Below are 13,642 nucleotides of genomic sequence, written 5' to 3'. Positions count from 1 at the left end.
TCCTAACCTCGCACAGCTGGACAGGACTTAAATGGCATGAAGGACCCCCCCACGACCAGCACTATTTAAAGGGATCATGCAGGAGTTACAGGTCAGTTGCTGGATTATTGCTTCTGGCTGCTCCTCCTCGTCCTCCTCCCTCTTCTGCAGCTTGTCCTGTTCTGCATGGACTCTCTTCATTCTCCCAGAGGAAGCCCTGGCAGGCCAGCCATGTCATGGAAGCAATTTTTTCCAGCACACTATTTTCAATGCCACTAAAAGTACTGTCAGATCGGCCAGACCACATCTATAGAATATTGCAACTTTAGCCAAGTATAGGAAACTTCCAAATTCATGAACAGAAAGGGATTCCACTCACTCAATGTGAAGCTGGTGTGTGACCATAGGCAGTGCATCCTGCAGGTCAATGCTCACTATCCTGGCAGCAGTGATTCCTTCATCCTGCGGCAGTCCTCTGTTCCACCTATATTTCAATCAGCACGGCAAGTCAAAGGCTGACTACTGGGCAACAAGAGTTAACCCCTCATGATATGGCTCATGAACTCCGGTCAGGAACACACGCACACGTGCACAGCAGGCTTACAATGAGAACCATGGTGCCACGTGGAACATCATTGAGCGCACCATAGGCGTCCTCGAGCAATGCTTCCGCTGCCTGGACTGCTCTGGAGGAGCCCTGCAGTACTCAGCTGAGCAGGTATCAAGATTTGTCGTTGAATGCTGCATGCTGCACAACTTCGCCATTATGAGGGACCAGCCCTGACCACCGCCTATCAGGCGAGAACCTGAGCAACAGGCAGAGAAAGAGGCGGAGGAGAAAGTGGAGGAGGAGGAGGAAGAGGAAGTGGAGGAGGAGGAGGAGGAAGTGGAGGAGGAGGAGGAGGAGGAAGTGGAGGAGGAGGAGGAAGTGGAGGAGGAGGAGGAGGAAGTGGAGGAGGAGGAGGAAGTGGAGGAGGAGGAGGAGGAGGAAGTGGAGGAGGAGGAGGAAGTGGAGGAGGAGGAGGAGGAAGTGGAGGAGGAGGAGGAGGAGGAAGTGGAGGAGGAGGAGGAGGAAGTGGAGGAGGAGGAGGAGGAAGTGGAGGAGGAGGAGGAAGAGGCAGGGAGGCTACAAGGTAGACAGGCCCTGTCTGCCAGGGCTCTGTGTGATCAGATTATTAATGAACGGTATCAGTAACTCTACAACACCTCCCCATTCACCACACTCCTTACCTTTCCTCTCCCACATGACCATTAAATCACCCTCCTTCTGATTACACATTGCTTCCTCCCCCAGCCCATTGCAGAAATAGAAACCAACACCAAATACAGATTCAAATCCACATTTATAAATTAACACCTCATAATTCAAACAAGATAATCCTACTCACCCGTGTGCATTCCCTCAGTGCCTGTCACTCCTGTGCCTTTACCTTTCCCAGTGCTCCCATAAGGTGCATCCCCCATGGCTGGAGCATCGGTGGTGGGAGGCTGCTGACCTTCAATTGAGGAGAGTGCAGACGGCCTTGGAGGACGACCTCGAGCAGCTCTGGGCCGAGAGGGGCCCAGCTTCAGACTGCACCATCTCGGCCTGGGCTGCAGCAGTCTGGCCCGGCTTGCTGACAGGTAACAGCAAGGGCACTGGTGGAGTGGCAGGGGTGGGAGCAGGAACACTGTCATCCTGAGAGAGGACAGGGGGTTCCTGTTCCATGGAGCCACTGCCACTCTCCCAGGGCAGCGCCTCAGCAATCCTGGTGATCTGCAGAACAGATTGCTGGAGTGCTGAGACGCACTGGAAGCCCCCTTCGACAGTGGAACCCAGAGTCACGATAGCAGCAGTCTGAGCTTCCCAGGCAGCAGTCAGGCCTTGGATGGCATCGGTCTGTGCCGCAATGGAAGCTGTGTCATCGGTCATCAGACGCTGCATCATGGTGGGTTCCACAGGTGCGCTGATGGAGGTGACCACCTGTTCCATGTTGGAAAGGATGGGCTCCAAGCTCTGCCCAAAGCCCTGTGCCAAGTTGGAGCTGGACTCCTCCATGCCCCTTCTCATTATGCGCAGGCTTTCTGGCAGGCTTTCCAGTGCCCCAAGCATTTGGTGGTGTACGCCCATCAGTCGTCTTCTGTAGCCTCGCCCATCGAAGTCCTCATCTGACTCCTCTGCAGCAGAACTAGTGAGCAACCTCGCCCTCCGGTGAGCTGGCACCTGTGGTATCCGTTCCCCCCGCCCGGCTCCTGCACACTTGTGCCCTGTGTCTCACCACATGCAGATCCCTCCTCTAACCTAGAGTACGCGCAGATCTTATCAAATGGCAGAGCAGGCTCGAGGGGCCGAATGGCTCTTAATTCGTATGTTCGTACATCACCCAAACATCTTGCCGGACATTCTCAGACACACTTCCCTCTAAACTACGTGCAGTGCCAGTCTCTGAGCTGGTGGCTGCGAGTGTCAGATCGAGTGAGGGTGTGTCTTCATCATCATTGTCGTCTTCCTCTGCCTCCTCTGACTGGGAAGGTTCCAGGTCTTGCGTGTCTGAAATGACAAAGGGACACGGGTTGAGTTGTGGTGAGTGGAGAGGAGAAAGTAAGACGTGCGTGCTTGGACAATCTGCAGCGGATGAGTCAGAAAAGATTGTGGGATGAGGGAGAAGTGGGAAGGAGAAAGGAGGATTCAGTATGCAGAGACCCTCATTGTTTATACCTCCAGCACCACCAGTGGCCATGGCCTCAGCGATGGCCCTTCCAATGATGGACAGCACCTTCTCCTCCATGGGGGTTAGGACGGGTCAGTGTGCTTGTCCTCCTGTAGTTCTTTCCTGCTGCCGAGTGTTTTGTGCCACTTTCTCCTGCAAGAAAGTGGGAAGTGTGTCTGAGAGTGTCCTGCAAGATGTTTGGGTGATGTATGAACATACGAATTAAGAGCAGGAGTAGGCCATTCGGCCCCTCGAGCCTGCTCTGCCATTTGATAAGATCACGGCTGATCTGATTGTGACCTCAACCCTACTCTCCCGTCTACCTACTATAACCTTTGAATCCCTTGTTAATCAGAAATCTATCCAACTCAGCCTTAAAAATATCCAATGACCCTTCCTCCCTCTCTGGGGGAGGGAGTTCCACAGACTCACAACCCTCAGAGAAAAGAATTTCTCCTCATCTCTGTCTTAAATGGGAGACCCCTTATTTTTAAACTGTGGCCCCTAGTTCTAGTCTCTCCCACAAGGGGAAACATCCTCTCAGCATCTACCCCTTCTCGTCCCCTCGGGATCTTATATGTTTCAATAAGATCACCTCTCATTCTTCTAAACTCCAGTGTATACAGGCCCAACTTGTCCAACCTTTCCTCATAAGATAACCCCCTCATCCCAGGAATCAGTCGAGTGGCTGTCATGGTTGAATAGCCAGTGTGTGTGACCTGTGAGTTGTGGGTGTGCAGCTTGCAATAGTGGTAATGTGCGAGGGTGAGATGAAGTATCTGATGTGAAGAGCTGTGTACTGATGGAAAAAGTTTGTTGGTAAGTAGGTGATGGGGTGTGTAGTATGTGGAGCAGCGGATTAGGCTAGTGCTGCAGTTGGTAGGATATGCCACTTGACAGTTGAACTTACTCACCTTGACCACTCGTGCCAAATCATTGAACTTGTTCCTGCACTGCATCCATATTCTTGGCTCTATGCTCCTGGCATTGACCTCATCCACTACATCCTCCCATTGCCTCTTGAGTATGTGTCTGGAGGGCCTCTTGCCCCACCCCGCCGCGAATATAGGATACGCCTCCTTCTGTCAACCTCTTCCACCAAGACCTCTAGTGCATCATCTGAGAACCTTGGGTGCACGCTCTCTCTCAGGCACAGCCATTCTTCACTATATTGCAGCACAGATTTACTTCCCAGTGGACTTCCAGCACTTCCCGCAGCCACAGTGCACATCCCCTTTAAGAGGCACAGGCTTCCTTTAAGTTGTACATCCCCGCAGCTATCATTGAAATCACCAGGCAGCACGAACGTTACATGCTGCCTGCATCACAACGAACGAGCGTGGGTTAATCACACACTGTGATCCCAGTGCCCGTTTTTGGGGGTTGTCCAATATAACCCCCACTGACTCCTTGCTTGGGGTAAAGTTGCACAAGTGCTGGTCATTTTCTACAAGCTCATCCAAGTGGTGATTACGCACTTGTGTGCTTTGACGGTGAATGTCTGCAGGTTACACAACTGAGACAGGATCACAGTTGAGCCTGATCTGCCCTCACTCTCCGTATATACACGCACACGCACACACACACACACACACACATATACACACACCACACACACACACACACACATATACACACACCACACACACACACACATATACACACCCCCCCCATACACACACACACATATACACACACACCCCCATACACACACACACACATATACACACACCCCACACACACATATATACACACACACATACACACACCACACACACATACACACACACACACATATACACACACAGACAAACACCACACACACACATATACACACATACACATATACACACACACATACACACAGACACACACCACACACATATACACACACACAGACATACACACACATACACACACCACAGACACACACACACACACACAGACACACACCACACACACATATACACACACACAGACATACACACCACACACACACACCACACCACACACAGACACACACCACACACACATATACACACACAGACACACCACACACACAGACACACACCACACACACACACACATATACACACACACATATACACACAGACAAACACCACACACACACATATACACACATACACACACACACACATACACACACCACACACACATACACACACACACATATACACACACACAGACATATACACACATACACACACCACACACACACAGACATACACACACACACAGACACACACCACACACACATACCACACACACACACCACACACAGACACACACCACACACACATATACACACACACAGACATACACACCACACACACACACACAGACACACACCACACACACAGACACACACCACACACACACACACATATACACACACACACACACCACACACATATGCACACACACACATACACACACCACACACATATGCACACACACACATACACACACCACACACACACACAGAGACACACACCACACACACATATACACAGAGACACACACCACACACACAGACACACACCACACACACACACACATATACACACACACATATACACACACACACACCACACACATATGCACACACACACATACACACACCACACACACATATACACACACAGACACACACCACACACACACACCACACACACACATACACATACACACACCACACACACACACATATACACACACACATACACACACACATGCATACACACACACATATACACACACACACACTCTTGCTGATATATCAGGGAGCCATTTTCTTATGTATTTGGGACTACATTTAAGGGATTGACTTGCACAGTCGATGATACGGGGGGAAAGTTCAATAAGGGTCTGTTTTGGACGGTGGTAACACGATGCACGAGCGCACGGTCCCTGCCCAGGCAGGACCCAAGTTTAGACCCACGGGAGCACTTACCTGCAATCAGTGTTCCTTTCAAGGCCATGTATGTGGAATCAATGCAATTTGCACTTTCCACCACCAGGGGAGCTCAATCTCTTAAAGGGAGGATGTTTCTTAGAAATCCCTTAAAGGTAGCTGGTACCTGTTATTAGCTGAAAATAACAGTCTGCTGTCTGCATGGACTCTGAACGGAGATCAGACATCGCACACGTAAAGCACAGATGCAGATCCCATCCCTATGTTTACACACTGATGAGTTATGTTAAACATTGAATAAAGGTTGTGCACTACTAAATCCCACATCCTCCAACCTGCACGTCAGACCTCACCAATCTGCCGATCTGAGTTGGTACCAGGCCTGTGAGAGTGCATGCACCAAGGTTCTCTGCAGAAACACTAGAGACCTTGGGTGCAAGAGGTGGGCAGAAGGAGGGACATCCTATATCTGCAGGGGAGGCAAGAGGCCCTCCAGAAATATACTCAAAAGGCAGTGGGAGGCAGCGGGGGACGAAGTCAATGCCAGGGGCAGAGCATCATGAACATGAATGCAGTGCAGGAAGAAGTTCAATACTTTGACATGAGTGGTCAAGGTGAGTGAGGTCAACTGTCAAGTGGTGTCTCCTACCAACTACACCCCCCATCACCCACATACCAATAAACTCTTTCTATCAGTACTCAACTCTTCCAACCAGATGCTTCCTCTCACCCTTACACATTACCACTGTTTCAAGCCACCCACCCACAACTCACAGGCCACACACTGGCAGCTATTCAACCATGACAGGCACATCACCCAGACACACGTCCCGCTTTCTTGCAGGAGAAGGTGGCGCAAATCAGGAGGCAGCAAGTGGCAGTGGCATTTAGCCCCTCCAGCCTGTTTTGCCATTCAATGAGATCATGGTGGACCTGTGACCTAACTCCATATACCGCCTTAGCCCCATATCTCTTAATACCCCTGGTTCACAGAAATCTATCAATCTCAGATTTAACATTCACAATTGAGCCAGCATCAACTGCCATTTGCAGAAGAGCGTTCCAAACTTCTCCCACCCTTTGTGTGTAGAAGCGTTTCCAAACTTCACTCCTGCACGTCCTGGCTCTAAATGTTAGGCTATGTCCCCTCGTCCTAGTATTCAAGTGTAGCAGACCTCCAAAAACTGTTACAAAAGTCTCGGCAGCCAGAAGCAATAATCCAGCCACTAACCTGTAAATCCTGCATGGTGCCTTTAAATAGCACCAGTGGGGGGTCCTCCAGGCACTCTAAGACACGTTCAGATGGTTGGGGTTAAGACCGTGCGTTGAGTTGAGCGTTAAGTCCCAAAATGGTGTCTATCACTTTAAATCAGCATTGCACACTGATTGAAGCCATTTTCTCCCTACTTTACATAATTCCAGCGTTCGCCATCTGCGCCTGCGCTAAATCCGACACCAAGATGGCGTCTGGCCCACGTCACACAGGAAACGTGCGTGCGCATCCAAGACACCATCTTGGATGTCGGAGAGGCCGTGTAGTACTGAAACACGAGAGCCACACGGCCCAATTTAGCGCCCACAATGTCCTGAGTTTGAATCTAGCTCACACTGATGGGATGAAAACCTGCTCTCTCTCCTTGTTGTAAGCGATCTATATGAAATAAGCTTGTACATCCTCAGATTTGTTTTGGGGAAACTAGATCCACATCGTTAGATAAACATAAAATAATTTGTTAAGCTCACTGACCAATTTCAATTCTAAAGTGCATTATCACGATGTTTTAGCATTTAAAAAAGTGATATTCTTGTACTTTGTCAGTTTGCAGTGTGTGGACTGTGTGGTAATTACAATGGTAATGTGGACGATGAATATATAACCCAGAACAAATACTTAGTCTCCAATCTACTGGTCTTCGCAAATTCTTGGAAGGAGGATCCCACATGCAGAGATGTGACTGAAGTTGTGTTTCCATGTCACAAAAATCCATATCGTTTTGCCCGGGCTGAAAAAATGTGTGCTATCCTTAACAGTAAGGTGTTTCAAACATGTCACAAATTGGTGAGTATATTTAACAGTCGAAGATCTCATTGCAGTGCTTTATTACTGTGACAAAAATGTAGCATTTTTAGGGGTGAATTTCATTGGGAATTCTCCCACTTCACCACTAACTTTAGCAGAAATTTGGCAAAAAACCAAATGTATGTAAACAGGGCTTCAGCCGAAGTTACAGTGGCAGAGCGGAAAAAGCCCTGAGGAAATTCACCCCCCTTGTCTGTTAATTTATTGAATGGTTTATTTATTGTTGGCTACAGCACTCGCAGGGCTAATACTGCTCCTTCCTGGTGTCTGCACAGTATAGAAATACACACGTCCAGTCACTTAAGATGCTTTTCAGTTTTGGGTTCTGTCAAACGAAGAGGAGTTTAATACACCAATCTTGCATGAAGCAAACTCATTGGTATTGGAAGTGTAGTGAACAGTGAGGAGGATAGTGATGGACTTCAAGAGGATATAGACAGGCTGGTGGAATGGGCAGAGTCGTGGCAGATGAAATTTAACCCAGAGACGTGCGAAGTGATATATTTTGGCCAGAAGAACGAGGAGAGGAAGTATAAACTAGAGGGTATAATTCTAGGGCGGTGCAGGAACAGAGAGAGCTCGGGGTACATGTGCACAGGTTGTTGAAGATGGCAGCGTAGGTTGAGAAAGTGGTTAAAAAAGCATACAGGATCCTGGGCTCGAATAGTGCCTTAGATAGCATGTTAATTGGCAACCATCAGAAGTAGTTCAAATTACCTGGCACTGAGCAAAGAAGCAAGTCAGTGTGGGTGGTGATTTTGATTGACAGCTGGGTCTAAGGCTTGTGAAAAAAGGGTAGAGTCAATAACTGGCTGACACCTTTCGGTGGACAGCACTGTGTTGGAAATCGTTGTTATGGGCTTACCAAGGCTGGAACCGGCAGAGAAACTGCTCTAAGTCAATGACTCCATGAATAAGAGGTGAACGACTATGACCATAAGTTTCGAGATGGCTCAGGGAGAAACATCTATGTTGGTTCAATAGATCTGAAAATCCACAAGGCCAGTTATGCTGGTGTTGTCTCCGCCTGTTATAGAATCATAGAATCATAGAATGGTTACAGCACAGAAGGAAGCATTCGGCCCATCAAGTCCATGCCAGCCCTCTGCAAGAGCAATCCAGCTAGTCCCACTCCCCCGCCCTTTCCCCGTAGCCCTGCAATTTTTTTTCTTTCAAGTACTTATCCAGTTCCCTTTTGAAGGCAACGATTGAATCCTCCTCCACCACCCCCTCAGGCAGTGCATTCCAGATCCTAACCATTCGCTGTTTAAAAAAGTTTTTCCTCATGTCACCTTTGGTTCTTTTGCCAATCACCTTAAACCTATGTCCTCTGGTCCTCGACCCTTCTGCCAATGGGAACAGTTTCTCTCTATCTACTTTGTCTAGACCCTTTATGATTTTGAACACCTCTATCAAATCTCCTCTCAACTATCTTTGTTCCAAGGAGAACAATCCCAACTTCTCCAGTCTATCCACGTAACTGAAGTCCCTCATCCCTGGAACCATTCGAGTAAATCTCTTCTGCTCTCTCAAAGGCCTTCAGATCCTTCCTAAAGTGCAATGCCCAGAATTGGACACAATACTCCAACTGTGGCTGAGCCAGTGTTTTATAAAGGTTCATCCTGATCCCCTTGCTTTTATACTTATTCCTCTATAAAGCCCAGGATCCTGTATGCTTTTTTAACCACTTTCTCAACCAACTCTGCCACCTTCAACGACCTGTGCACATGTACCCCGAGGTCTCTCTGTTCCTGCACTGCCTTAGAATTATACCATCTAGTTTATACTTCCTCTCTTCGTTCTTCTAGCCAAAATGTATCACTTCGCACGTCTCTGGGTTAAATTTCATCTGCCACGTGTCCGCCCATTCCACCAGCCTGTCTATATCCTCTTGAAGTCTATCACTATCCTCCTCACTGTTCACTACACTTCCAAGTTTTGTGTTATCTGCAAATTATGAAATTGTACCCTGTACACCCAAGTCCAAGTCATTAATATATATCAAGACAAGCAGTGGTCCTTGTACCAATCCCTGGGGAACACCACTGTACACCTCCCTCCAGTCCAAAAAACAACCGTTCACCACTACTCTCTGTTTCCTGTCGCTTAGCCAATTTCGTATCCATGCTGTCACTGCCCCTTTTATTCCATGGGCTTCAACTTTGCTGACAAGCCTATTATGTGGCACTTTATCAAATGCCTTTTGAAAGTCCATATACACAACATCAACCCTCGACCCTCTCTGTTACCTCACCAAAAAACTCAATCGGGTTAGTTAAACACGATTTGCCTTTAACAAATCTGTGCTGGCTTTCCTTAATTAATCCACACTTGTCCAAGTGACTGTTAATTTTGTCCTGGACTAGTGTTTCTAAAAGCTTCTCCACCACTGAGCTTAAACTGACTGGTCTGTAGTCGCTGGGTTTATCCTTGTTGATCACAGTGCTTACTGTGCCAGAGAACGTGGAGTCAGTTAATTCTAATACCCACTGGCACTTCAGTAGTGCAACTCCTGAGTAACACAGGAGTTACTGCACAGCGTGGAAGGACGGAAATTTGTTTGGGAGGCCCTTAAAAAGGCTGGAAGGAACGAAGGTTGTAGCTGCAAGACTGAGGTAACTGTCAATTACGTAGTCGCAGAATTAGGCCATTCAGCCCCTCGAGTCTGTTCCACCATTCAATTAGATCGTGGCTGATCTTTATCTCAACTCTATTTACCTGCCTTGCTCCATATCCCTTTAGGAAGGATGTCAAGGCCTTAGAGAGGGTGCAGAAGAGATTTGCTAGAATGGTTCCAGGGATGAGGGACTTCAGTTACGTGGAGAGACTGTAGAAGCTGGGGTTGTTCTCCTTAGAGCAGAGAAGGTTAAGGGGGAATTTGATAGAGGTGTTCAAAATCATGAACGGTTTTGATAGAGCAAATAAGGAGAAACTGTTTCCAGTGGCAGAAAAGCCGGTGACCAGAGGACGCTGATTTAAGGTGAAAGAGCCAGAGGCAACATGAGGAAATATTTCTTTACGCAGCGAGCTGTGATGATCTGGAATTCACTGCCTGAAAGGGTGGTGGAAGCAGATTCAGTCGTGACTTTCAAAAGGGAATTGGATAATTACTTGGAAGGAAAATAATTACAGGGCTACGGAGAAAAAGCAGGGAAATGGGACTAATTGGATAGCTCTTCCAAAGAGCCGGCACAGGCACGATGGGCCGAATGGCCTTCTGATATGACATGGGCACTTTGTCAAACACCTTTTGAAAGTCCATATACACCACATCAGCTGCATTGCCCTCATCGACCCTCTCTGTTACCTCATCAAAAAACTCTATCAGGTTAGTTAAACACGATTTGCCTTTAACAAATCCGTGCTGGCTTTCCCGAATCAATCCACCCTCGTCCAAGTGACTGTTAATTCTATCCCAGATTATCGTTTCTAAAAGTTTCCCCATCTCTGTGGTTAAGCTGACTGGCCTACAGTTGCTGGGTTTATCCTTACACCCTTTTTTTGAACAAGGGTGTAACATTTGCAATTCTCCAGTCCTCACATTTTTGTAATAAAGGAGAATGTGCATTTATTTTGTGCTGACTTATCCAGTCAGATGATTTAGACTTGCATTGTCACATGGGGCAAAATAGGTGTGATGTGATATGATGTTCTAGGATAGTATGATAGAATGTATATGTGAATGGAGGAGCAGGAGTAATGATAATGATAACAAAGGTCAACAGTGTTAAACAGAAGAGAATACCTCGTCGATGAGTTCTGATGCCCCTTGCAGCTGTCAATGAGAGGCCCACTCAATGACTACTTTCATGATGCTGCATTCTATTCTATTCTGCCTCCAAAGCAGCTGGGACCACCTCCCCAGGAATCTCGGGGGGAGATTTTCATCTTCACCGCCCGGGGGGGTGGGGTATTCTGGCGGAGCGGATCGCCCACCCGTAATAGAATCCGACCGATGTTCATTCCGTTGATATTAGTGGAATGAATTTCAGGCAGGTTCTATAAAGGGCAAGCAATCCACTCCTCCAGATCACCATCCAGGCAGTGCAAGACGAAAATCTACCCTTCCAAGTCCTGGCCTTTTTGGATGGTAGAGTTGTGCAGAGCATTGGGAAGGCTGCAACTATGAGGGATACAGATCTGGAGCACATTGAAAAACCCCATCTGATTTATCAAGGCAGCAAAAGTGCCCCTTTTAAGATCCCAATGAATCATCGAATCTTATAGCACAGAAGGAGGCTGGCTCTTTGAAAGGGCGATCTAATTAGTCCCCCTCTTTCTCCATAGCCCTGCAAATTTTTAAATTTACAAGTATATGAAATGGTCCTCTCAATAACCACTCAGGGAGAGGATTGTGCCTTCTTGTGACACTTCTCAGCTGCTGTTCTTGCAACTCTTAGAGGAAATATTATTCATGGCAGCAAAGAGTATGCCTATCACACACAATCCTTCCCTTCACTTGAATGTCTTTGTTGAAGAGCTCATAGAGGGCAGAAATTCTGAGTGCATCTCCGCAACTTGCAACAAATCTAGAATTCATGTGAAAGAATCTTTGCATTTGGTCACACACAATGAAACTGGATGGCCCTTATCACCTTGCTGCATTGCTGTCAAGCCAAACTGGATGACTTCACCAGCTCTTCTAAAAGTGTGTTAGTTATCTGTCAAATGCATCTCGGTGATATTGCACAGATTTCCCCTTGGCTACTTGAAATGAGCCTGTGACATGAAAGTTGAGTGTGGTTGTCACTTTCAGAGCCACAGGCAGAACTGTCAGGCAGATAATCCTGGCATCAGATCTTCAGCTGGCACAGCTCTTTGATGAAGCACACTCTTCTAACATGGAGCTCCTCACTAATGTCTTCATAGGATCTGCACAGCTTGTTAATTCTTTGGGAGGGGGCAATACCTTGTATTCTCCTTTCTCTCCTTTCCCCCTCTGTTCCTCCTCCATTATAATTGCAATAGGAATGCCCGACAGGAATCTGATACCTGGTACTCAGAACCTCTCACTGTGAGGGAGGACAAAATATCCCTGTGGTCTCACAGGCACTCAAGCTGTCAGAGGCAAGTACCGCACTTTCCAGGATCATCTGCCTGACAGTTCTGCCTGTGGCTCTCAAAGTGACGACCGCACACAACTTTCATGTCACAGGCTCATTCCAAGTAGCCATGGGGGAATCTGTGCAATATCACCTTAGTTGCATTTGACAGATAACTATCACCACTAAAGTTCTTTTAGCTCCAGCAATCAATGCTCCAGTTTCCTCATTCTTTAGGCTACAAAGTAAGTCACTTCCGCACTTCTCAGCTGTGACTGGCAACAGGTACGCCTCCATGAAATTATTCAAAGCATTGTGAGCATAACATCTGGGATTTTTGCATGTCAGTGCCATAGACCCTCACTTAAATATCTTTGAATCAGTGGAGGACTGGCAGGTGGATAGCAGGGAGGACTCAATGGAGATTGCAAATTGGATCACTGCCATTAACAGGCAGAGACCTCATGGATATGGGTCCTGCCCCAGAATGCACCTCACAAGTTGTAGGTGCGATGAAATAGCATCTTAAAAATGGCAACAATATTGTGGGATTTCAATGCTAATATTTCAAGAGCTTGGTAAACAATGTAATTACGTAAATATACTGATGTGTACTCCTGTGTACTGTTCATTCACCCGATGTAGGCTAAGTTGTCTATTGGTTGGCAAATAATATCTGCCTGGCACCTGGACTGATAGAGAGCATTTTTAGTCCACCAACCAAAGACCGGGGGAGTCACAGGGCAGCTCATGATACATTCCAGTAAGCTGTCTTACTGGCAAAGGTTCTCTGTTTGATCTCTAGGGCTCACTATCGTTTACCTAGATATTGGGTAGGTAAAGGCTCGTAGGGGACACAAGGTCTGTTTAAAGGAGCTGTCAATGCCGAACCTGAGTAATCCTAAATCATAACAAT

The 13,642-nt window shown here is 47.4% G+C and overlaps 1 protein-coding gene across 1 annotated transcript in view; it reads left to right on the top strand.

Annotated features, from left to right (window-relative positions):
• The window catches only part of LOC137328115 (mucin-6-like), a gene marked incomplete at its 3' end in the record, with an annotated part of 43,710 nt that overhangs the window by 7,754 nt on the left and 22,314 nt on the right, over positions 1-13,642 (top strand). Inside the window, exon 4 of the mRNA XM_067994295.1 lies at positions 7,424-7,663. Coding sequence (XP_067850396.1) covers positions 7,424-7,663 — 240 coding nt within the window. The remainder of the gene's footprint in view (positions 1-7,423; positions 7,664-13,642) is intronic.

The sequence above is a fragment of the Heptranchias perlo genome, chromosome 12 (assembly GCF_035084215.1).
Source record: "Heptranchias perlo isolate sHepPer1 chromosome 12, sHepPer1.hap1, whole genome shotgun sequence".
NCBI classification, from domain to species: Eukaryota; Metazoa; Chordata; class Chondrichthyes; order Hexanchiformes; family Hexanchidae; genus Heptranchias; species Heptranchias perlo.
This window is presented reverse-complemented; position numbering and strand designations above follow the sequence as displayed.